This window comes from Buteo buteo, chromosome 11 (assembly GCF_964188355.1).
Source record: "Buteo buteo chromosome 11, bButBut1.hap1.1, whole genome shotgun sequence".
NCBI lineage: Eukaryota > Metazoa > Chordata > Aves > Accipitriformes > Accipitridae > Buteo > Buteo buteo.
Window position 1 is genome coordinate 22,019,347 of NC_134181.1, and position 22,863 is coordinate 22,042,209.

Consider the following 22,863-nt stretch of genomic DNA (forward strand, 5'->3'; position numbering starts at 1 on the left):
GGGGACAGGTACATGCATCTGTTCCCAGGAGGGGACTTCTGCAGCTGGAAATTCCTCCCTGCTCACTAGCTCCCAGCTGCCATTGCCTGCAAGTTTTTGTGCCCTGTGTGAAGGCAGGGGCTGAAAGGGGTGAAGATCTGCCTCAAAACACAAATTTCAGCCAAATACACTACTTCTCAATGCTCCTTTCTTTGCATGTTATTATGGCAGGCTTTAAGAATCACGTATTGAAGGACAGTCATGCTTGTGTAACACTGTTCTTTGGGTTTTCTGTGACGGTTTGAGGATGTTTGGATTTCAGTAGGTTATTTTATTCTTCATGTTGTTTCCAGAGTTGTTGATTGGGAGAAGTAGCTTCCCAGACAACTGCCCCTTGGGCAGGACAGAGCTGACACTGCTGTGCTCTGAGCTGCAGAGGCTGCCTTGGGAATAAGCTCAGGATGGGTGGAAGCTTTGGGATTTGGTGGCTTTTATGTCTTCACAGGCAGTACCTTACCCTGAAATACCTGGGCTTAGGGGAAACAGGGAGGCTAGATTCTACACAGAGCATCAGCGTGTCTGGAAAGGAAATCCACTGAGCTGTTCTTTTCTCCTGTCCTTTAATGTGCTGTAGGAAATGGTGGAGGCTGCAGGTGAAGATGAGAGGGAGTTGGCTGCAGAGATGGCTGCAGCCTTTCTGAATGAGAATCTTCCCGAGTCCATCTTTGGTGCTCCCAAGGCAGGGAATGGACAGTGGGCCTCTGTCATCAGGGTGATGAACCCGATCCAGGGAAATACGTTAGATCTGGTCCAGCTAGAGCAGAATGAAGCTGCCTTCAGGTAAGAAGCAGTGCCAGATGCAGCAAAAGTCTCTGCTTGTGATGGGTCTTGCATGGTTTTATCCTTCTTTTGCTCAGCTGTTACTGAATTGAAATCCAAATGCAGCATGTTAACAAGAGACTGGCTTGAAAATCCAGAAGTGATTGCCACATGCTTAAAGCTTTGTCTGGCCTTTCCTTCCCTTCCCACCCTGATCTGTCTCATGTGACACTAAAAGCTGGGGCTCCAGATGTGTTTGTTGGACCCCAGTGCTTAAAGAACAACATGGGGATATAAATGACAGATAAGAGAGCCGGGAACAAGAGAATGTGCTGCTGTCTTTCACTTCCCCTTCTCATCCAGATAAACTGAGCATAGATTAAATGGAAAGGAAGTGTTAGAGGTACTGGAGGGGAAGACCAATGCAAGAATAGTGAGTGCCTCAGCAGGTGAAGTGGAGTTAGGTCATGCTGGTCCAAAAGGCTGACTCTGTCCTGTTTTGTCCAGGATTCCCAACCTGGATGAGCTAGGCACTGGACAGGAAATAACACTGGAAGATGAGGAAAGTTATATGTACATGTCCAAATTGAAACAGCCTTTGGAAAAGAGCTTCCAGTGGAGCTTAGTGCGTGGCTAGGCAGTGTCCAGCCTGTGAAAGCATAAAACCAGTGCTTTGGGAATGTGACAGCTAGAGCATATTGGGCTTTTTTTTTTTTTTTTTTTTCTTTTTTTTTTTAATGGGGAGTGTGGAGAAATCTGTGTTAAACATTTCTGCGGGGAGGAAAAATGACCTCTGAAAATGAAATGTCAGTGCTGGAAGGTTGGGCTCCTGAATCTCTGCCTGGCTTGGTGCAAGTTATGCTGTCAGGGAATCCAGTCAGTATGCGGCATTCGTTTGTGTCGTGATCACACTGATCTCCTGGCATGTCTTGTCATCCCCAGTGTGGCTGTGTGCCGGTTCTCCAATACTGGTGATGAGTGGTACGTGCTGGTGGGTGTCGCCAAGGACCTGATTCTGAACCCACGCTCGGTTGCTGGGGGATTTGTCTACACGTACAAGCTGGTTAATAGTGGTGAGAAGCTGGAGTTTCTGCACAAGGTGAGAGGGATGACTGTGTCATTTACAGGCAGAGTCTTGGAATAGCTGTTACTTCACCCTGAAGGCTATAGTGATACTGCAGTACTCAGTGAATCCCAGGCAAGGTCATCATGCTGATGTTACACACTGGAAGCAGCCTTGGGGAAAATAAGTTGCCTCCTACAAAATCATTTGGGACACCTTTTGCAGAGCTGAGGATTGAACACAGATCTCCTGAGAGTCCCGGTCCTTTTTCCTATCCATCTAATAGGGTAAATGGAAAGGAGCAGTGTTTTTCATGCCCCTGTTGGGGGGGCGGGGAGGGAGAGAAACAGCTCTGTTTCCTTTTTGGAATATGATCTCAGAGAGCTGCTCTGAGCACTTGTTTACAAAGCGAATTCATACTTGGGTCACTTGAGCCCTGGTGCTAAGGCTCTCAGTCCTTGGCTTGCCACATGAAGCTGGTGTGAGCTGTCATCTTTCCTCTGCTGCTGTTTTGGTTGTGTGTAGAAATGATTAGTCGCCTAGTGACCAACTTGCTTGACAGGTCTCTGGGGCTTTAGCGAGGGTTTCAGCAGAACTCTGTTAAAACAAAATTCTGTTCTTCTTCCCACGTGCTTCCAGCATGGCCGAGATTTGAGCAGATGAGCACGTGGAAAGGAATCTTGTGGCTTATTCACTTCCTACGGTCCTGATGCAGTGAGTGGGTTCTGTCCTGGACCGGGGCCTTTTCTGGTGCCACTAAACACCCACTTGGAAGTTGACAGAGCTGATGATGTGAAATAACTTCTCTTAGCCAGTGCAACCAAGCTGGGAACACTGTAACTGGAAGCTCTCTATGTGCTCCCATTCTCTGCTGTGGCTGGTCCTTTTGGATTGATGAGTGGTGGGAGATATTTCAGCCCTGCCTGAGTTACTGGAATTGTGGGCATGCTGTAATTGTTCAGATGTAATGTTTCTTCAGTGGCAGCTTCAGAGCATCTGTGGCAGATGGCTGAATTAGATTCATGCCTTTTTTTTAAAAACAGAGAATCTGGTTGGATTTAGGCAAAGCATAAAATCTTTCTGTTGGGGATAAAGCAAAACTACAAACCAAGGCAACAAGATCCTTGCCTCCTTTTGCTGCCTGCCTAGCGTGGGTTTTTAACAGCAGTCCTACACACTTCAGTTAAGGTGCACTGCCCGCGGTGTCTGTGTAGTACCCAGAGATCTGTTAGTACCATGTGTGGTACGTGCTGCTGTTGAAAGGCTTACAGAGGACTGACCTGTTGCCCCTCATGTAGAAGATTGTGATTAGCCTTTTACATTGAAAGCCTTGGCACAGGCCGAGGAGCTTCAACCGAACCACTAGCTGAATCCATTCTGAAGCTTGGTGTAAGGTAAGCTCTGTTAATGGGGGTCTCACAGTGTTCCTCTTCCCTCTCTAGACCCCTGTGGAGGAGGTTCCTGCAGCCATTGCTCCATTCCAAGGTAGAGTCTTAATTGGAGTTGGAAAGCTCTTGCGTGTATATGACCTGGGCAAGAAGAAACTGCTTCGGAAGTGTGAAAATAAGGTACTGGCTTTTGTTCTTGGCCAGAGCTGTTAATACGGAGACAGTGATGCTTTGTGGCAGGATTGAAACAAGGGTTTAGCTGCTACTCCAGCCCAATGTGTCTATGCACTTGGACCTCAGAGCTGTATCTGTGCCTTGCTGGTGTGCGCTGGGTGCATGCATCCAGAGCAGTGTTGGCAGCTCTGGCTGGACTGGGCTGTTGTGCTGCCCCTCTGCACCCTAAGCATGCATCACTTTCCTGTTGCCATTCAGATGTAGTGTTGCAGGTTCCTTTTAGTACCAGCTCAATGCAGGCTGTTAATGGACCTGTGCAGAAGTTTCACAAGCCTGTACAGACCATGCCTTTGGCCTCTGCTGCAAATGTGAGAGGTCTTATCCAGATACAAAATGACAACTGCGGGAAATGTTTCCTTAGGTGATTAGCAGGCTGGGGACAGAAGTTGGAGGGTGCATATGAGCACTACTTCAGCTCCTCAGAATTTTGAAAAGGGGATTTTCTCCTTGAAGTAGATGGTCCTTCTTGCAGAGCACCTGTGGTACTTTAGGAAAAGAAATTGCAGGGCATGGTTTTCTAAGTCTTAATTGCCTGCTCCTCCCTCTCTCGTGCAAGCTGCAGAACCTGTGGCAGTTGCTCACTACTGCACAAAGGAACTCCAGCAAGCTCACAGGCAGACTGGCAACTTGTAGGGACATGGTTTTTTTGTGTGTTGGGTGTTTTTAGTTTTGTTTTGGGTTGGGTTTTTTTCCTAAAATACAACTCATGAAAAATTGAAGCTTTCCTTCTTGGGTTGTTCCATGACCACAGTAGTTGAGGGGATGCTGAAGCAATGCCTGCTTTTGCAGGACTGTCCCTGGCATCTCAGTTTATAGGCTCACTAGCAGTGCTTGTTCTCTGGACATTACTTGTATTCAGCAGGCTGAGAATGATGGGTGGTGGATGTTAGGTTGCAAGGTCCTGTATTGACAACATGTTTAGATTGGGGATGTATTATGCCAGAAATGAGAGGTAGTTTTGGAAGAAATGGTGGGAAATGGGAAGTGAGCCATAGTTTACAGGGGGAAATAGTGTTTCAGTTGGAGTAAGGTAGAGTTAATGGGTTATAATTCCCTGTTTGAAGCACTCGGGTTTTGTTCTTTCTCTCTCAAAAGCACATTGCTAACTACATCTGTGGGATCCAAACCATTGGGCACAGAGTGATTGTTTCAGATGTTCAGGAGAGTTTCATCTGGGTGCGCTACAAAAGGAATGAGAACCAGCTCATCATCTTTGCTGATGACACGTATCCCCGGTGGGTTACTACAGCAACTCTCCTGGATTATGACACTGTGGCTGGAGCAGACAAGTTTGGCAACATCTGCGTGGTGAGTGTGCCTCAGAGAAGTGGGGCTTTTTGGACACGACATATTTTTCCTTAAAACATCCGTGATTTGTCTTAAGAGAACAAGAATCTGTGCTTAGCTGGAGACAATGCCCTGTACCATTCACTTGTTTTTACGGCATGACTAGCTGTCCTCATAGTGGATGGCTGCAGTTTATCGGTTTGTTAATTGAAGCAAACAAGTTAAAGCAACAGCAGATCAAAACCCATATTTCTGAAGAATTCAATAACTTGTGTTGAAATTGCCCCCAAACCTGCTGTGCATAAGCCTTCAAATGAAGCTTGTGACTGTGAAAGGGCACATGAGAACTTGCATCAAGGTTATCACTCTTACTTTCCCTGGCTAAACCTCATCGCTGGCATTTAGCTTTCTCTGTCACTTCCCCTCGAAAGTTGGCTTTGTCAGTGCTGACACTTCCCCACTTGGCTGGATTTCAGCAGGGGAGGAGGAAAGAATACATGGTCTTTCTGCCAGAGCTTTGATCTCTTTCTGAAGCGTGCTTGGGTGCTTTGGAGTGGAGTTCAGCAAGTGTCAGACAGTGTGCCTGCAAGATTTGGCTGATGCACACAAAACAATCCTCTTTGGTTTTCCTGCCCCACATCCACCAAACTGTTTCTTTAGTGGAACCACCTTTGAACCACCTTCAGACCATTTTGACAGTAGCTCCCAGGGTGATCTGCAAGTGCCAAGCCACGCAGAGGCCGGTCATGAGGTGTCCTGCCGGTGTTTTTGAGTGATGGGCCATCAGTCTTGACAACACGGTTGTTGCTTAACTCTAAAAACCTTGATTGGAGGGGCAAATGGATGATTTTGCTGTAAGTGTAAAGTGATTCTTGTAGAGTCCATAAAAGCAGCCTTTCAAAGACCACAAGGATTCTCCAGAGATAATGTGCTGCTCCTCTGCAGCTTGTTGACTCTTTCTTCCACTTTCAACACAGGTGAGATTGCCTCCCAACACCAATGATGAGGTAGATGAGGATCCCACAGGCAACAAAGCTCTCTGGGACAGGGGGCTTCTTAATGGAGCATCGCAGAAGGTAATGCTTCATGGAAAGCATGTGGTTATTGTGGGAAAAGAGCATGCTGCTTTTCTGTGAAGTCCTCTGCAGTGTCGTCCAGGAGATGCATTGGCAGTTCTGCTCCTACACGTCTACCGTGCTGTGGGTGATCGGTTTTCCCTGTCACTGGGAGCCAAATTCAGTTTCTGAAATCACAGCTGATGCCTATTCAGTGATGTTTGATTGAAGCAGCATGCTCATTTTCTTTTCCTGCTTTCCCTCATTACTTGCATCTGTTTGTCCAGCTCAAGAGGGTAACTCAGTGGCATGCTGAGTTTTGCCATCTGGTCACAGGTGGAAGGCACTTCCTCTTCAGAAAGGTGTTTCAGAACTAGCAGGTGGCTGAATTCATTCTGCTTTCCTGTCTTAAGCCTTTTGATGCTTTTATATAAGCTAAAGAAAAAACATGCTTCTGTGTTTGACTTTCAGGCTGAAGTGATTATGAATTATCACGTGGGAGAGACAGTGCTTTCCTTACAGAAGACCACGCTGATCCCAGGAGGCTCTGAATCTCTTGTCTATACCACTTTATCGGGGGGGATAGGAATCTTGGTCCCTTTTACTTCCCATGAGGTAAGCAAGCCCCATCATTATGCTGCAGAGTTGTTGCTTTTCTGTGTGCTCCTCCCCAGCCAGTATATTAGTGTGCTGCATCCCTTGAGGGTAACCCTAGGGCTCTGCAGTGTGTGAAAACCTGGGCTGCAGGAAAGCCTGTGGCTGTGGGATGGGCTCCAATGCAAAGGGGAAGAGAAGGAGCTTGTTAACTCCTCCTCCTGCATGGGCTCTATGAAGAGTTGAGAGCTTTTGTTGTTCCACTGCTGTTCTAAATCTGTTTGTGCTCCAGAGGAGCCCTTGGGTGATTTAGTGTCTCTGAGGAGGGATCCTTTGGCATGCTTTGTGTAGCCTGTAAACTATTGATCAGGCACTGACACTTCAAGTCCTGAAGATGGTATTCTCGTCTTTGTTTGCTGTGGCCTCCTGGAGCAGCGGATGCCAAGACATTTACTCCTTGAGCTGCACCTCTGTGCTGCATAGCTGCTACATGCTCCAATTCCTGGGAGGCTGATCCTGGCCAAGGTGGCACGGTTGGCTGCTTAGCTCTGCCGTGGGTGCTCCCAGGGTGGAATTGGTGAGGGGGTGACCGTGGCTGCCATGTGCAGGGCTGCTCTAGCAGGACCTGGTAATGGCAGTGTTTCAGGCAGCGCAGGAGCACCTGGCTGATGGGTGCCTTATCTTGCCAGTGGCATTGACGTGTAGCAATTGGTTCTCTTAGCGGTTCTTAATCTCCCCAGGATCACGACTTCTTCCAGCATGTGGAAATGCACTTAAGGTCTGAGCATCCTCCTCTCTGTGGACGTGACCATCTCAGTTTCCGCTCCTACTACTTCCCAGTGAAGGTAGGTCTGAGTATTTAGGATCATCTGGTCATGGGGGTGCGGAGACTTGCTCTGGGACATCGAACTGCTTTGAGGCCTGGCAGAAGCAGGTCACGGTTGCTGTTCAGTGGGGAAGACTGAGGCAATGTAAACCATAGCTTGTGTAGTGACTGTGGCAGGAACTGAAGCTAGTGCTTGAATAGCACTTTGTAAGGAGAGCAGCACTTAGCACTTAATACTGTGTCTGTTTTGGTTTCTAAACCCTTGTAATGAGCCTTCTGAGGGGTGGTCTTGAGACCCAAGCCCAGCGGTGGTGTTGCTGTGCTTCTCTACTTGCCACAGCATCTCCTTTTTCCATCAGGAGAAGAAACATTACATAGCTGTTTGCATAGCGAGGTCAAACTGGGTATTGCCTTGGGGATATGTTTTTTCTGCCACCACTGAAAAGGGAAATCTGATAAGAAATGGCTGTTCCTGCCTATTTCTGCTTTTGAGGAGCTGTGTGTGAAGCTGTTGACTGCTAAATGCTGTGACCAGAAGTGTCCAGAGTACTGGACCAGAGTAAATATGTGGTAACTACTACCAGAGTAACGTATGTACTGTCAGTCAGAAAACTGTTCCAGCAGCTGAAGCTGTCCAAGCGCAGCGGGTGTTCTTATTCTTGATGAGCTTGATGCAGCATGCACAATTAAAAGATGTCTCGCATCTGGCTGAAGATGCCCTTCAGTCTATCTTTTGCAGCCTCCCCTCAGCTTTCGCAGCACAGTGTTTGGACCAGAGTCGGATCTGATGTCTTTTCCCTTGTGCGATTCTTCAGCTGCACCCAGGTTTTTTGGGTTTCTCCTTCCTTAATCAAGCTGACCAGTAATTAATTTGATGCTAACTGCTACTATTCAGCAGATGAGGTCACCAAGCATGGTCTTGTTTCCAGGACAGGATTAAGAAGCTCCTGGGAACAAACTGTTTGTTGCCATTTTTGCCTGTTTAGGCAGGGTTCAGTGCCTCTGTGTTTTGTGGATTCAATGCTCTCCTCCTTGCCCCTCCAGAATGTGATCGATGGGGACCTCTGTGAGCAGTTCAACTCCATGGAGCCTAACAAACAGAAGAATGTGGCCGAAGAGCTGGACCGGACCCCACCCGAGGTGTCCAAGAAGCTGGAAGACATCCGCACGCGCTATGCTTTCTGAGCGGCAGCTGGCAGGAGCAGAGCTGCTCGCTGGGCGCCTATGGATGCTCTTCCAAGCACAGTTGGGAGGAGGAATGTGTGCTTTTTTTCCCTTTTTAAATATTGGTTTGCTCCTCTTGGTTTATGTTTCAAAGTAACGTGACTCCAGTAAATACAGTATCAGGTATTAGGTCTCCCAACACATCCCGCTGCTTATGTGAAGGCTCCTGATGTTCTGGCTTCCAGCCACAGATTCCCTCTTGGGAAGTGCCTGAGGAAGGGCTCAGACTGACCCTCAGCCCCATCTCCTTGGCCTTCCTTTAGGCTGGGGGAGCCTGAGGGTGTCTTGTGCTGGCCTTGCAGAAGGCCCTGTAGGGCAGATACAGCTGAGCCTTTGTAGGATCAAGTGGGTTTTGCAATTTCCTGGCTTCTTAGTCAAGGAAAGAGCTGTGGCGTGACTCAGGATTGCCAGGCTCCTTTTAGTAGTCAGTGGCAAGAAGCTCTGGGCTTCCACCAGTCCTGGGAGCAGCCAGTGGGAAGCCTGGCTGTGCAGAGGGCATAACTGTCACACTTGTCTTGAACGTTTTCTTCTGAATTGCAAGGGGTTTTTGGACTCACCGTTTCTGACTGTTTTCCCTGTAAATAGAGTTTTGTACAATGTTGACTCTCTTGGGGGTGGGGAAGAGCGAGGCCTGAGTCTGGGACTTGATTTGTTTCATAATAACTTTGGCAAGAGCAGTGTCTCCAAGCTGTGACTGTGAGCAGCACATGAAGAATAAAAGCCTGTTTTTTAACTAGCCTGACTCTGGGGCTCCTCTCCTTTGCAGCAGCTGTTGCTGACCTGTTGGGAGCAGGAGGGGTGGAGGAGGACAGAAACGTGCACACCCTGAACCCCATGCCCTGTGTGGATGCCGGAGCCGTGCTGCGGCCCTGCAGGGGTTGGCCTGTAAGCCCCTCTCCACCCCTGCTTCCCTGCCTGCTCTGCCTGGAGCTGGCCCCGAGCCCGGCACTGTGTCCCGCAGCTGGAGCCGCCGGTCTGCCCTGGGACACACACAAAGCAGGGGTATGTGGAAAAAAAGGGTGGGAGGGAAGGGTCTTTCCCCCAGCTACTGTTTCTCCATCCCTTCCAGGGCATGGCTGCGCTTCAAGGCTCCTTCTCTTGCCCTGCGAAGCAGCTGCAGCTCTGGGAGGAGCAGCTGGCTGCCAGGAGGCTGGGGGAAGGTGTTTCTCCCTGCTGCCCACTAGCTGGCTGTGAAGGCTCACAGCCGGAGGTCGCCCACGCAGCAGGTGCTTCCCGGTCTTGCCTCCAGCCTCAGCTTTGGTCCCTGGCTTAAATCCTGCCACTGGGTCTGTCTTTGCTGAGCTGGAGACCTCGATGCCTGGCATCCCAAGAAGGGGCCCTGGACTCCTCCCTGCCCTGGGCTCAGAAAGGCAGGTTGCCCCCGGCCCGATGTGACGCACTTGCGTGGAGCAGGCTCTGGATTCCTCCTCTGGCACGTGTGCTGGGCGAGGGCGAGGGTGAACATGTGCCCTTCTGGCCTGTCCTTTGCACCCCTCTCCTGCTTCCGCTTGTTGCTACAGGTCTGTGTTGGCAGGGGCTTAACCCAGGGCTGCACCCTTTGGTTGCCATGTGGCACCCAGCCACCGCTGCTTGCCCCACCCATCTGCCTGGGGGTGAAGGGCTTTGTGCTCTGGCTGCCTCGGGGGAGCGGCAAAGAGGTTGAGCTGAACTTGGTGGAGTCCAGCAAATGGCTTGTCAGGGACGTGGAGTGCCCACCCAGTGCTCCCCGCGTTTGCCATCCCCTTGTCCTCCCCTGTGGTGTGATGCCCGCTCTGGCTCAGGGAGCGCTTCCAGGAGAGCTCCACCAGCACTTGGCCTTCGGTGTCTCGGTAGTCCTAAGGGTGAAATTGCGGCTGGGAGTCTTGGGGTGTTCCCAAACTGGTTCCAAGCACAAGGTTTTGCTTCCTTGGCCGGGCCTGCCTAAATAACCTGTCTCTAGCACAAAGCAGAGCCAGGGAGGGATGGAGCCCTAACCTGGAGGAGTAGGTGGGCTGCCCTGGGAGCTGGCGGAGCCCCCAGACTCCCTTTGCCTGGGGGGCTCTAAGCTGGGGCTGCACCTGGCTCCCAGCAAGGGCTTGCCCCTGCCCCTGGGCCCCTGCAGCAGCAGGGTGCTGGGCTCCTGCTGACGTATGGGAGCAAAGCTCGTGGGGCCAGTGCCGTGTGCCGGCGGCTGTTTGCCTTGGGCTCGCACCAGCGGTGATTTCCAGCCTGGTGAAGCCAAGGAGGGCAAACCGCCTCCAGCACTGTGCTGCGCAGCTCCATGCTTTCCCTTCTCTTCCTCACCCCATCCCGGCTGCCAAGCTGATGACTACGTGGGCAGGGAATGCTATTAAATGGCTTCCTCCTAAGGCCCGCAGCAGATGAGGGCAAAATCCCTGCGGACACCTAGGTGAGGAGCTGGACCAACTCCTTCCCCTGCCCGGAGCTGAGCATCTTGCCCCCAGCCTGGAGCTGGGAAGGGGGCAAGGGCTGTGCCCAGGAGCTGGCCAGGGCTGGGTGGAAGCTTGGCAGGAGAGCGGCTGTGGCCCTGACTCCATGCCAGGGGAATCCCAGTGCGCTCTCCTCGCATGCAGAAGTGCATTCCTTCCCACGCGTTTCCCTGGGAGCGCTGACCCCGCTCTTTGATAGCTGGTTTCTCTCGCCGACCCCTTGGACGCCTTGCAGCCCCCAGCACCGAGGCAGCCAGCTCTCCCAAGGGGCTCTTTGGGGCGGTGGGGGGGGGGGGGGAGGATGGTGTCCCATGTCCCCCATCCCCTGCTCCTGGCAGGGGTTTGGCCCCAAAGCATCCTGAGAAGACGACACAGGCTTGGGCCAAAGGGAGTGGGAGTCCTGCTGGCCTGGAGACAGCCAGGGATCCCCCCAGCCCCTCCGAGATGGGTCTGGGCAGCCTCCCCTGCCCGCAGCACGGCCCTTGCACAGGCGTGTGCCTGGAAGCGCCGGGCTGACGCCCGCTTCCAGTGCCCCGAAACGTGCCTGTGGGTGCCCGAGCCCAGTGAGCACCCTGGGCCGCCTGGCCGGGGGAGCCCAGCGCCCTCGGGAGCCGGAGGGTGCGCACTGCGGTTAGCCGAGCACCCCTGGGGAGCCGGAGGGTGCGCACCGCGGTTAGCCGAGCACCCCTGGGGAGCGTGTGGGCACCCAGCTGGGTCGCGTGGGCACCCTGGGGGCACGCTGCAGGGCTGGCCCAGCCCCCTGTAGCGCAGTTCGCCAAGCGCCCCGGCGGCACCCAGCTGGGGCAGCCGAGCGCCTGGGGAGCACCTAACCCGCAGCCAAGCCCCCCAAGGAGCAGGGGAGGACCCGGGAGGACTAGCCGAGCACCACGGGGACACCCGGCTGGCTGGGTTAGCCGAGCACCACGGGGACACCCAGCTGGGCTATCTGCGTACCGTGCGGACGCCCACCCGGGCTAGCCGCCCACCCCGGGGACGCCGGGCCAGGGCAGCCGAGCACCCGCGGCAGGGCCACGGAGGGACGCGCCCCGGGCCGGGCCGAGCTGTGCGGGGCGGGCGCTCGGTCCCCGCTCCCCGCCCGGCCCCCGGCAGCCGCCGCCCCGCCCGCTCCCCGCCGCCGCCCCCCGCCCGCCTCCCGGGAAGCGCGGGCCCGGCCCCGCCGCCGCCGCCCGCGGGGAGACGCGTCCCGCGCCCGGCGGCCCCGCGCGCCGCGCCAGGTGGGTCCGCGGGCGCCTCGCGCGTGGGGGGCGGTCGACGCGCGCGGCGGGGGGGGGGCGGCGGCGGGGTGGGCCGCGCTGCGGCGGGGGCCGCGGCTGGTCACGCGCGGCCCCCCGCGTGGGGGGGAGACGGCGCGGGGACACGGCACGCGGGTCCCTTCACGTGGGGACGTGGGGGGGGGGGCTCGGCGTGGGGACGCGGGGGGGTGCCCTTTTTGTGCTGGGACATGGCACGGACCCTTCCGCGTGGGCCGCTCCACGCGGGGACGCAACAGCCACCTACCCGTTTTGCGTGGGGATGTGCTGTGCGGGACAGGGCACGAGGACACGGCGCGGTCTCCTTCCCCTTGGGGTGACAGCATGGGGACACGACACCCCCCCCCCCCCCCTCGCTTGGGGACCCGCTTCACCAGCCCCATCCCCCGGCACTCCTTGGCTGAGCTCCTGCTAAGGCTGCACAAACTCATTGCTGGGATAACGGTGCTGGGCTGGCCCCCCCCCCCGCCCTGCCCCGCCCTGCCCCGCCCCGCCCTGGAAGTCCCCTGGGAGCGGTGCCAGGGGGTGACACCCCGGCAGACCGGGAGGTGACACCCCGGCAGCCCACACCCAGGCCACCCACAGGCCTCCAGGGCCAGCCGGGACCCCGCCGGGACCTCCCTTCCCCACCCCGGGCTGGGAGCGGGTGCCCTCCCTGGGGGCTGCAGCCTGGGCGCCTGCCTGCCCTGGGGCTGCAGCCGGGGCTCTCTCCCCCCAGATCCCCTCTTGCAGCGCAGGGGGGGGGGTCCCACACACCCCCCCCCGCCCCGGAGCGCATCCCTGCCGGCACCCTGTGATGGCCCCCGGACCTGCTGCCTCCCTGCAGCCAGCCAGAGAGGAGAAGCCAGCGGGGACGGCCGGGAAGGGGGACTAACCCCCCATCCATGGCAGGGGGCAACCGCCCGGGGCTACCGGAGAGCAGCCCAGTGCCCGGGGTCTGCGCCCGTCCCTCGTCCCCCCGCCGCGCGCACCGCCGCCCACGAGGCTGCCGGTGAACCCCGGCCATGTAGGCGCAGCCCGGGGCTTCACCCACGGCCACCGGCAACATGCGGCAGGGCTACGCGGCCGTCCTGTGTGAGTACAGCTTGGGCCTGGGGGGTAGGGGGTGGGTGACCTCGGGGGTCACCCCAGGGGCCGTCCCCGGGGTGGGGAGGCTGATGCCGCTCGCTTTTTGGCTGCCCAGGTGTCCTGGCCGTGCTGGGGCTGGAGGCCGCCGCACCGGGCGAATGCGAGCTCACACGCCTGCTCCAGGACAAGCTGCAGTACGAGATGCGCCTGCAGTACATGGTAACCCCCCGCCCCGAGGGGGGGTGGGAGGGGAACGTGTGGCATTGCAGAGCCCAGGTTTGCTCCCGAGGGGGGGACAGGGGAGGGCAGCACCTGCCGCCTCTACGGTGAGCGGGTGCGGGGGGTGGTTTGTTCTTTCTACCAGGAGGGGCAACTTGTGCCCAGTGGTGTCCAGAGCTGCTTCTGCTGGTGCATCTTCGGGGGTTCACCACGTCAAAGGGCTTTTCTGCCGGTTCCCCAGTGTCATGCCGTGGCTGGCAGGGGTGTCCCTGTCCCCTTGCTGCCAGCCCCTGCGCTCTTCTCTGCCTTTCCAGAAACACTACTTCCCCATCAACTACACGGTCCAGGTCCAGTACGAAGAGGTGCTGAGGCCGTCCAACATCACCCACCTGGTAAGATGACGGCAGGGGACGGCCCCATGACGAGGATGCTCCGGGGACCCGCGGGGACTGCGTGGGTCTCACCTGGGGCACGCTCTCACCTGCAGCGCAATGGGACGGTGTCGGAGGCAGCGCTGCGGTACCTCTGGTTCCACGTCAGCTCCCAGGCGGTGCTGCGGATCCGTGAGGTGCTGCCAGAGAGGCACCCATCCTGGAAGTACACCCAGGAGTTGTGCCAGCTCTTCGACGCCCTGGGCAAGGAGTACAGCAAGTACCGGCAGGTGGGGAGACCCCAGGGACCCCTCCGGCATGCCAGCCCGGCCGCAAGCTCACACGCAGCCTTGCACAGTCCTCGCAGGGGTGCTGCATGCACACGCAGTGTGCAAGCACCCGGTGCCTGTGAACACAGACATGCGTGGTGCGTGCCCACGTGGCCCATGCACACGCGTGGCACGCAGATGCGCTGCGAGGACATGCAGCCACGGGCATGAACACTGAGGCGGGGGGTGCAGCACGGGCGTGCACAGCCCCCCCCGCATATGGGTCTTGCGGGTGGGCTGGCATGGGCAAGCTGCCGGAGGGCAGAGGTTGGCTCCCGGGGTGCGGGGCCGTGGGGCAGCGCCGGGGGATGCTCCACATCTGGCATTGGTGGTTCAGTGGTAGAATTCTCGCCTGCCACGCGGGAGGCCCGGGTTCGATTCCCGGCCAATGCAGAACAACTTTTTCTTGCCTGCAAAACCCCCTTGGTTGGCCGGTAGGGCTGGGGGGGGGGGAATGGGACCATCGCCACCACCGTCATGGGGTGGCACTGCCACAGCCGGAGCAGGGATCCTGCAGAAGATGACCCCCAACTTAGTCCCCGTTTTCCCAGTGGCAATACCTTGCTGCAGCAGCAGCAGAGGTCCTGCTTCTCCTCCCAAGCCTCTGCTACCTTGGTGGAGCTGCCACACCCCGGGGGGAGCTGCATTTAGGTGCTGCATGGGGGTGGCCTGTCACAGCTGGGTCTCCAGGGTGAACCCAAAGTGTGGCTGGCTTGTCCTGTGCCGTGAGGCACGTTCTGCAGCCCCTCCGAGGAGAGAGCAAACTTTGCTTGGTCGTCTCATCAGAGTGTTGACTCTGAAGGTTAATGACAACGCCCCCTTGCTGGAGGTGATGTCTGAGGCAGCAGGAAGAGGCGCTGCCATGGTTGTACCCCCAGCATGAGAGCTGTCTGTCGGGGTCCCCTCAGTGTGGGGGTGTTCACAGCCGGCAGTACCTGTCGCTGCTGCCCCTGCCCCTGCTGGGTTGGGTCCGTGGGTCAGGGCTGTGGAGTGCCCCACATCTGGCATTGGTGGTTCAGTGGTAGAATTCTCGCCTGCCACGCGGGAGGCCCGGGTTCGATTCCCGGCCAATGCAGCATCTGTAGCTTTTGCACCCCGCTGTCCCTCTGGGGTTGCTGAGGGGACCCCAGAGCCTCTCCCTTTGGTACCCCCCGGCACCCGCACAGCCCCGCCGCGGGGGTATCGCTGGCTGGCCAGAGCAGAGCCACGGGCCTTTGGTGACTCCCGAGGGGCTGTGGCCAAGAGCTGCCTCAGGCCTTGGTGGCCGTGAGTGTCCCTGGCTCAGGGACGGTGGAGGACACTGGTTTGGTGGCAGTGAGTGTGCCTAGCTCAGGGCCAGTGATTGTCCATGGCTTGGTGGCCATGAGGATCCCTGGCTTGGTGGCAGTAAGTCACCCTGGCTTTCAGTGGCAGTGAATGTCCCCAGGTCGGTGGCAGTGAGGGTCCCTGGCCCAGGGCAGTGGGGGGTGCTTAGGGCTGGGAGGCACCGCTGCACCCCGGGGGGAGCTGCATTTAGGTGCTGGATGGGGGTGGCCTGTCACAGCTGGGTCTCCAGGGTGAACCCAAAGTGCATCTGGCTTGTTCTTTGCCATGTGGCACGTTCTGCAGCCCCTCCGAGGAGAGAGAGAGAGAGCTTTGCTCATTGTCTCATCAGAGTGTTAACTCTGAAGGCTAATAACAATGTCCCTTTGCTGGAGGTGATGTCTGAGGCAGCAGGAAGAGGTGTTGCCATGAGAGCTGTCTGTCGGGGTCCCCTCAGTTGGGAGGATTCACAGCCGGCAGTACCTGTCGCTGCTGCCCCTGCCCCTGCTGGGTTTGGGTCCGTGGGTCAGGGCTGTGGAGTGCCCCACATCTGGCATTGGTGGTTCAGTGGTAGAATTCTCGCCTGCCACGCGGGAGGCCCGGGTTCGATTCCCGGCCAATGCAGCATCTGTAGCTTTTGCACCCTGCTGCTGGCTGGGCACAGTAGAGCCATGGGCCTTTGGTGACTTCCGAGGGGCTGTGACCAAGAGCTGCCTTGGGGCTTGGTGGCCGGAGTGTCCCTGGCTCAGGGACGGTGGAAGACACTGGTTTGGTGGCAGTGAGTGTGCCTGGCTCAGGGCCAGTGATTGTCCATGGCTTGGTGGCCATGAGGATCCCTGGCTTGGTGGCAGTAAGTCACCCTGGCTTTCAGTGGCAGTGAGAGTCCCTGGCCCAGAGACAGTGGAGGACACCAGCTTGGTGGCAGTGATTGTCACAGGCTAGGGGCAGTGTTCATGGCTTGTTGGGGGTCAGGGTCTTTGGCCTAGGGCAATGGGGGCTGTTTGGGAATGGGAGGTGCTGCTGCACCCTGGAGGCAGCTGTGGTTGGATGCTGGGTGGGGGTGGCCTGTAAACAGCTGGGTCTCCAGGGTGAGCCCAAAACATGGCTGGCTTGTCCTGTGCTGTGGGGCAGGTTCTGCAGCCTCTCCAAAAAGATTGTGAGCTTTGCTCATCATCTCATCAGAGTGTTGACTCTGAAGGCTAATGACAACGCCCCCTTGCTGGAGGTGATGTCTGAGGCAGCAGGAAGAGGCCCTGCCATGGTTGTACCCCCAGCATGAGAGCTGTCTGTCGGGGTCCCCTCAGTGGGGAGGATTCACAGTCGACAGTACCTGTCGCTGCTGCCCCTGCCCCTGCTGGGTTGGGTCCGTGGGTCAGGGCTGTGGAGTGCCCCACATCTGGCATTGGTGGTTCAGTGGTAGAATTCTCGCCTGCCACGCGGGAGGCCCGGGTTCGATTCCCGGCCAATGCAGCATCTGTAGCTTTTGCATCCTGGTGTCTCTGGGGGCCCCCTCGGAGCTGCCGTGGTGCCCGGAGGGATTTGGCACCCCCCCGGTACCACTGTCTGCTGTGGTCCCTGTGTGGGTGTACAGCCCCCCCGGGGTGGCATCATTGGTGGGGCAGACCCAGTGTACTTGACTCCTGAGGGGCTGTGGCAGGGAGTTGCGGGGAGGGGCGGGGCTTGGTGGCTGCCGTGAGGGGCACTGGCTTGGAGCATTGGAAGATAAGACACTGGGTTGGTGGCACTAAGCATTCCTGGTTCAAAGGCCAGTGACTGTCCATGGCTCGATGACAGTGAGGGTCCCTGGTTTGGTGGCAATGACAGTGCATGGCTCGGCAGCAGGAAGTCACCTTCGCTCAGGGGCAGTCAATGTGTCCCTGGTTTAGTGGCAATGAGGGTCCCTGGCCCAGGGCAATGGGGGATGCTTGGGGCTGGGAGGCACCGCTGCACCCTGGGGGGAGCTGCATTTAGGTGCTGGATGGGGGTGGCCTGTCACAGCTGGGTCTCCAGGGTGAACCCAAAGTGTAGATGGGTTGTTCTTTGCCGTGAGGCGGGTTCTGCAGCCCCTCCGAGGAGAGAGCAAACTTTGCTTGGTCATCTCATCAGAGTGTTGACTCTGAAGGCTAATGAGAATGCCCTCTTGCTGGAGGTGATGTCTGAGGCAGCAGGAAGAGGCCCTGCCATGGCTGTACCCCCAGCATGAGAGCTGTCTATTGGGGTCCCCTCAGTGCGGGGGTGTTCACAGCCGGCAGTACCTGTCGCTGCTGCCCCTGCCCCTGCCCCTGCTGGGTTTGGGTCCGTGGGTCAGGGCATGTGGGATGCCCCACATCTGGCATTGGTGGTTCAGTGGTAGAATTCTCGCCTGCCACGCGGGAGGCCCGGGTTCGATTCCCGGCCAATGCAGCATCTGTAGCTTTTGCATCCTGGTGTCCCTGGGGGGGAGCCTTGGTGACACCCTGGTGACCTGTCCCTGCAGACAGATGTGGAGGTGGTGGTGGCCGACCTGGTGAAGCTGGTCCACAGTGGAGGTGCTGAGAGCAGGAGGAAGGCCGTGCGCCCCAAGGCGCTGCTGGACAACTGCCTCAAGGTCATGCGGATGCTCTACGGGGTGCCCTGTGAGTGGGGACCGGGCCGGGGAGGGGGGGGTGGTACGACGACCTTCGGGAACGGGGGTGCCACGTGTGGGGGTCCTGTCCCACGTGGTGACGCCTGTCCCCCTCTGCCCAGGTCGGTGGGAGTCCACCTAACACCACAGAAGACCCCTTGCTTGATGCCTTCTCCTTACCCTGGAGCCTGGGATGCTGCCTCTGCTCAGCTCCGCCCCCCCAGCAGAGCCCCTTGGGGGGGGTCCCCAAGGAAGGTGCAACGGGGGAACAAATGCCACCCTCTCCAGGACCAAACACCCTCCCCCTCCAGGACCCTGGGACTTTCCACAGCCATGGGGTCAGCACCGTCCGAAATGCCAGGCACCTTCTACATGGGTGGGGGCTGGGGGGGGCTCAGACACAGCCCCCACCATGGGCAAGCCACTGCCGGCTGCGGGGAGGGGGGGACACGCTGCCCTGCCCGCAGCAGGGGTGAGGGCATCGCTCGGTTCCTCTCAGTTTGTATTTTTTCCTCGGCTTTCATTAAACACCAGTTAATTCTCTAGCGTTGCAGCTCAGCTTCCAACCGGGTCGCAGGAACCTCCAACCTTACCCGAAATAAAGGACCAGCAGAGAGAACCCCAGCTGCCTCCGCTGCCTCCTCTTTTGGGGTGTCAGTCCCCTCCCTCGCCTTTGCGGGGGAGATACTCACCCTGATACAGCGACCCCCAGAACTACCGTCTGGCGAGCCACCTCCGTCAGCCCTGGCTGCTTCCCCGGCAAGAAAACATCTGGATTTGTTTGTTGTGCTTGGCAGTGAGGTGCGGGCAGTGCGCCAGAGGGGCTGGGGGCTGGCTGGCTGCCTCCCCCCTTCCCAGCTTAGTTAATTACCTTAATCAGCTATTAGAGCCCTTAATTGGTGTATTCCTGGCTGCAGGCTGCTTAGGCTTACAAGTCTATGAGAGCGTGCAGGTGAGGCTGTGGGCACTGCAGCACAAGCGGATGCAATGTCTTCTTCCTCCTCCTCCTCCTCCTCCTCCTCCCCCTTCATGTCTAGCAATGGTTCATGTTTATATAAAGACCATGCAGAGCTCATATAAAGCCCACCAACTATGATCTGCCGCTTGATAAAGGGCTTTAATTCGAGGGACCCCCTTGCCCATCCCTGCTGCCTTTAACAAATATCCCCCAGCTGCTCTGGGGACCCACCTGGGGCTGCCCAAGCCCCCGGGGCTGAACTCCCACCTCCTGCTCCCTCACGTCAAGTGTGGGAATGGTCCCCCCTGCTCCTCCACCGTGGGAAAAACCAAAGCTGCCCCAGCAAAAAATGACCCTGACCGGGCTTCCCAGAGCATCCCGGCAGCAAACAGCTGGACTCGAGGCTTGCCAAAGCCCTGCGTTTCCAGCCCAAGTGCCCACTTGAGATGTGATGGGTTTTTTTTCCGGTCCCTCTTTCAAGGAATGGCTTCAAAAATGTCAACTGAGAGCCACGACAGAAATGCCCTCATGTGATGGGGAATCGAAGCCTGTTTGCAATACCTCGTGCTGTACTGTGAGATGGGATGGATGCAGGGAGGGTCAGCCCAGGAGGGGTGCCGAGATCCCAGAAGACATCCCTAGGGATGTGCTAGGGCTTGGGAGAGGCTCCTGCTGTGAAACCGCCAGCTGCTGAAAGAGGAAGAGCCTTTGCTGGCCTTGAACCAGCAGAAAGAAAAGCCCATCAGCACCCTTGGGGTGGGCACAGAAAGGCCGACTGGTCTGGGGGGAGCCAGGCTCAGCAGGGCGAGACCTGGGCTCCAGTGAGGATGCCCCATGCCTGTGGTTTTGGGGCTGTCTGGGATGCCCCCAGGCCACCACCGAGGGTAGCTTATGGCCATAGAGTGGGGCTGTATCCAGACTTGCCCCTCAGGCAGTGTGAGGATGCCCGAGGGGGATCCCTCAGCTCCAGGGAATGCCCCAGTGGAGCCTGGCACCAAGATGCAGGACCATGCTTGGAGCATCCTTCCCTCTGCTGCCCCAGCCCAACTCAGCATCCCTGGGGTGTGTGTGGGGGTGGGCAGCGACCCCAGCTCTCACCCCACAAACAGGGGCTCCCTGCCCTCACCCCACAGATCCATCCAAAAATGAGCCTGGAAATGACAATTAATTAACTTTACTGAGGTCTTACCAGGGCAGGCTCTGCCCTCTCCAGTCCCAGAAGGTGCCATTGCTGGTGGCTGAGAGCCGGGCCAGCAGCCGCAAGACACCCCGCACACTCTCCTCCTCTGTCACCGGCCCCTGCTGGACTCAAGGGCACAGGGAAAAGAAAAATAAGCCCACTGCCCCCCCACTCCCAGCACCGCCAGCCTGTGGCGCAGTGGGATGCCAGGTCCGGCTGGGGTAGGTTGGGAGAGGCTGGAGATGCTCTAGCAGCCAAGGGATGTGGCTTTGCACAAATTAATTGTCCCTAATTTGGGTGCTATAAGGATGGAGGTTAATTTTGTGGTTCCTAATAAAAGTGACTCATTTGTTCCCTCCACAAGCCAGCGTGGGGGTAAGACCTGCCCAGCTATGCTGCAAGAGGCTGCTTGTCTTCAACCTTGCCTGCCTGCTCTTGGCAAGGTCAGAGAAGCTGAATTTGGGTTGATGAAGGCCCCGGGGTGCTGAGGGTGCTGGGGAGGCAGCACCCTGGGTGCAGCTCTCCTGCTGGAGCCGAGCACGGGGCCAGGGTGCCCTCTGCTGACACGCGATTGGGATGGGAAATGAAATAAAAAATAGGGAGGAAACTGGATCGTGTTTTGGGGGAGAGCCTGGAATTGGCCCTTTGCTGTGCTGGCGCAGCTCTCCTGGGACCCTGGGGCTGCGCAGAGGTGGGTGCACCTGGGCAGGGATGCCCCTGGGCAGGGATGCCCCTGGGATGGGATGCCCATGGAAGAGATGCTGGTGGAAAGGGATGTCCCTGGGATGGGATGCCCATGGGAAAGGATGTGCCCGGGAAGGGACGTCCCCGGGAAGGAACACCCCAGGAAGGGATGCCCATGGGTCTCTGCCAACCCAGGGTGGCTGTGCGCCTCCTGTCACTCACCGTCCCCTGTCCCAGGGGAGGCGTCACACAGCCAGGGTCCACGGACACGCAGAGGATCCCACTGCTCCCATACTCCAGGGCCAGGCACTTGGTGAGCATGTTCAGCGCAGCCTGGGAGAGCAACCACCTCCATCACGGGGTGGCACTGCCATGGTTGGCATGGGGGGGGAGGCGGAATGCCACGGGAGGTGACCCCCAAATTCGTCCCCATTGTCTCGGCAGCGGTACCTTGCTGCAGCGGTAGCAGACGTCCTGCCTTTCCTCCCAAGCCTTCGCCGCCTCGATGGAGCCCAGGATGCTGGAGATGTTGATGATGGCAGCTCTGCTGCAGCTCATCCCCTGCTGCCTTCTGGCCTCGGCAGCCTCCTTCAGCAGGGGCAGGAATGCCTGTGGCGGACAGGCACTTAGGCATCACCATCCTCTTCCTCCCTGCTGCCAGCATTTGGGGCAGGGGGTGCCTGTGGCCTCACCTGGCTTGTCTGCAGGGGCCCGATGGTGTTGGTGGTGTAGACGAGGGTCATGTTCTCCGCCGTCTCAGTGGCCAGCGTGCTGCGGCGCGTGGTGCCGACATTGTTGATCAGGAGGTTGAGGCCGGCGCTTCCCACCTCCTCCCGTACCTTCCTGACCGCTGCCTTGATGCTGTTGGGATCTGTCACGTCTGCAAGGGGACAGGGCAGCTTGGGGACAGGCTGGAGGGAGGCCCTGTCCCAGGCAAGATGCTGTAGGACATGGTGGGAGGCAGCTCCTGGCCACCGAGCAGCCTCCTGGTCCCAGCAGTGACCCGGTTGGGCTGAGCCAAACCGAGGGACCCGCCTGCTTGGGTGGCGTTTCCTGGAACCACCCACGGGTGCCATTAAATCCCAAAAGGCTTCATCCCTTTTCCACCCCAGCACCTACCTAGCGGCAGGACCACGATGTTGGGACAGCCCAAAGCCACCTCGTTGATCGCCTACACAGAGAAAGGGGGGGAGGGGGGTGTCAGGCGGAGGGTGGCCCTGTGCCATGCCCGGGTGGGAACCGGGTGGCCCTGCATGACACAGCTGACAGGTCTCGACAAGCCCCAGTGGGAGAGATTCGGGGTGAGCTGCTGCTTCTCTGCACCTGGCTGAGCCCAGCAGCTTCAAAGGCCCTGGCAGTGGTGTCCCTGGTGTGGGGGCTGCCAGCAACCCCCCGGCACCCCCCCCGCTATGCACTTATCTATGCCAAGAGGAGAAAAAAAATTAAATATGTAAATATATATTTTTTCCATGCCGATCACAGTGTGGGATGCTGATGCTCAGCCCCCTCCCCCCAGGCCAGGTGGGGACGGCGGCAGCCCCAGCCGCTGCATTTCCCAGCCTGTCCCCGAGCTGCCCCCCGCTCCCGGCACCCTCCCTACCTTCCCCTGGGGGTCCAGGCAAGCAGCAAAGAGGTGCTGAGGGGGGCTGGGCTGCTCCAGTAGACCCTTGAGCAGCCCCAGGCCCAGTCCTCCATCGCAGCCGGTCAGCAGGACGCTGCCCACGCTGAGCCCCTCCATCCTCACCGCTCACCGCAGCTGGTTGTGCTGCCCCAGTGAGGTTTGGCAATCGGCCTCAGTAATTTGGGAGGTGGCGGCGCGGGTGCTGCTGGGATGGATGGGGGGGGGGGCACCGCTTGCACCTCCTCTCCTGGAGGTGATGGGGGCAGGGGGATGCTCTTCTGCATCCCAGGGGGTCACCCATCACCTTGGCCGTGGGGATGTCTCACCACCCCTGTACCCCACAGCATCCACCCTCCC

The 22,863-nt window shown here is 57.9% G+C and overlaps 3 protein-coding genes and 5 non-coding genes across 10 annotated transcripts in view; 7 read left to right on the forward strand and 1 right to left on the reverse strand.

Moving 5' to 3' along the window:
* The window catches only part of SF3B3 (splicing factor 3b subunit 3), a 30,780-nt gene extending 21,575 nt beyond the window's left edge, over positions 1-9,205 (forward strand). Inside the window, exons 19-26 of the mRNA XM_075040412.1 lie at positions 614-819; positions 1,741-1,897; positions 3,304-3,429; positions 4,579-4,791; positions 5,748-5,846; positions 6,297-6,440; positions 7,160-7,264; positions 8,290-9,205. Coding sequence (XP_074896513.1) covers positions 614-819; positions 1,741-1,897; positions 3,304-3,429; positions 4,579-4,791; positions 5,748-5,846; positions 6,297-6,440; positions 7,160-7,264; positions 8,290-8,430 — 1,191 coding nt within the window. The 3' untranslated portion in view covers positions 8,431-9,205. The remainder of the gene's footprint in view (positions 1-613; positions 820-1,740; positions 1,898-3,303; positions 3,430-4,578; positions 4,792-5,747; positions 5,847-6,296; positions 6,441-7,159; positions 7,265-8,289) is intronic.
* Positions 9,206-12,039: 2,834 nt separating this feature from the next.
* IL34 (interleukin 34) lies at positions 12,040-18,606 on the forward strand. 3 transcript variants are annotated; one of them, XM_075039392.1, is made up of 7 exons: positions 12,040-12,133; positions 12,888-13,243; positions 13,353-13,456; positions 13,771-13,848; positions 13,944-14,117; positions 17,935-18,073; positions 18,186-18,606. In XM_075039392.1, exons 2-7 carry the CDS (start codon positions 13,216-13,218, stop codon positions 18,203-18,205), a joined length of 543 nt encoding a protein of 180 aa, XP_074895493.1. In that variant the 5' UTR covers positions 12,040-12,133; positions 12,888-13,215; the 3' UTR covers positions 18,206-18,606. The 3 variants fall into 3 exon arrangements, with proteins under 3 accessions (XP_074895493.1, XP_074895495.1, XP_074895494.1); XM_075039394.1 differs by having other exon boundaries at positions 12,048-12,133; positions 13,061-13,243; XM_075039393.1 differs by having other exon boundaries at positions 12,053-12,133; positions 12,996-13,243.
* Positions 14,479-14,549, forward strand: TRNAG-GCC (transfer RNA glycine (anticodon GCC)). Its single transcript has one exon. It is a non-coding gene; the product is annotated as a tRNA-Gly (tRNA).
* Positions 15,161-15,231, forward strand: TRNAG-GCC (transfer RNA glycine (anticodon GCC)). Its single transcript has one exon. It is a non-coding gene; the product is annotated as a tRNA-Gly (tRNA).
* TRNAG-GCC (transfer RNA glycine (anticodon GCC)) lies at positions 16,012-16,082 on the forward strand. Its single transcript has one exon. It is a non-coding gene; the product is annotated as a tRNA-Gly (tRNA).
* Positions 16,858-16,928, forward strand: TRNAG-GCC (transfer RNA glycine (anticodon GCC)). Its single transcript has one exon. It is a non-coding gene; the product is annotated as a tRNA-Gly (tRNA).
* TRNAG-GCC (transfer RNA glycine (anticodon GCC)) lies at positions 17,791-17,861 on the forward strand. Its single transcript has one exon. It is a non-coding gene; the product is annotated as a tRNA-Gly (tRNA).
* Positions 18,607-19,258: 652 nt separating the features above from the next.
* On the reverse strand, positions 19,259-22,660 carry LOC142036270 (C-signal-like). The gene is made up of 6 exons (XM_075039395.1): positions 22,486-22,660; positions 22,005-22,056; positions 21,578-21,765; positions 21,336-21,494; positions 21,108-21,218; positions 19,259-20,320 (listed from the first exon to the last, which is right to left on the reverse strand). Exons 1-6 carry the CDS (start codon positions 22,621-22,623, stop codon positions 20,207-20,209), a joined length of 762 nt encoding a protein of 253 aa, XP_074895496.1. The 5' UTR covers positions 22,624-22,660; the 3' UTR covers positions 19,259-20,206.
* Between the last annotated feature and the right edge of the window lie 203 nt (positions 22,661-22,863).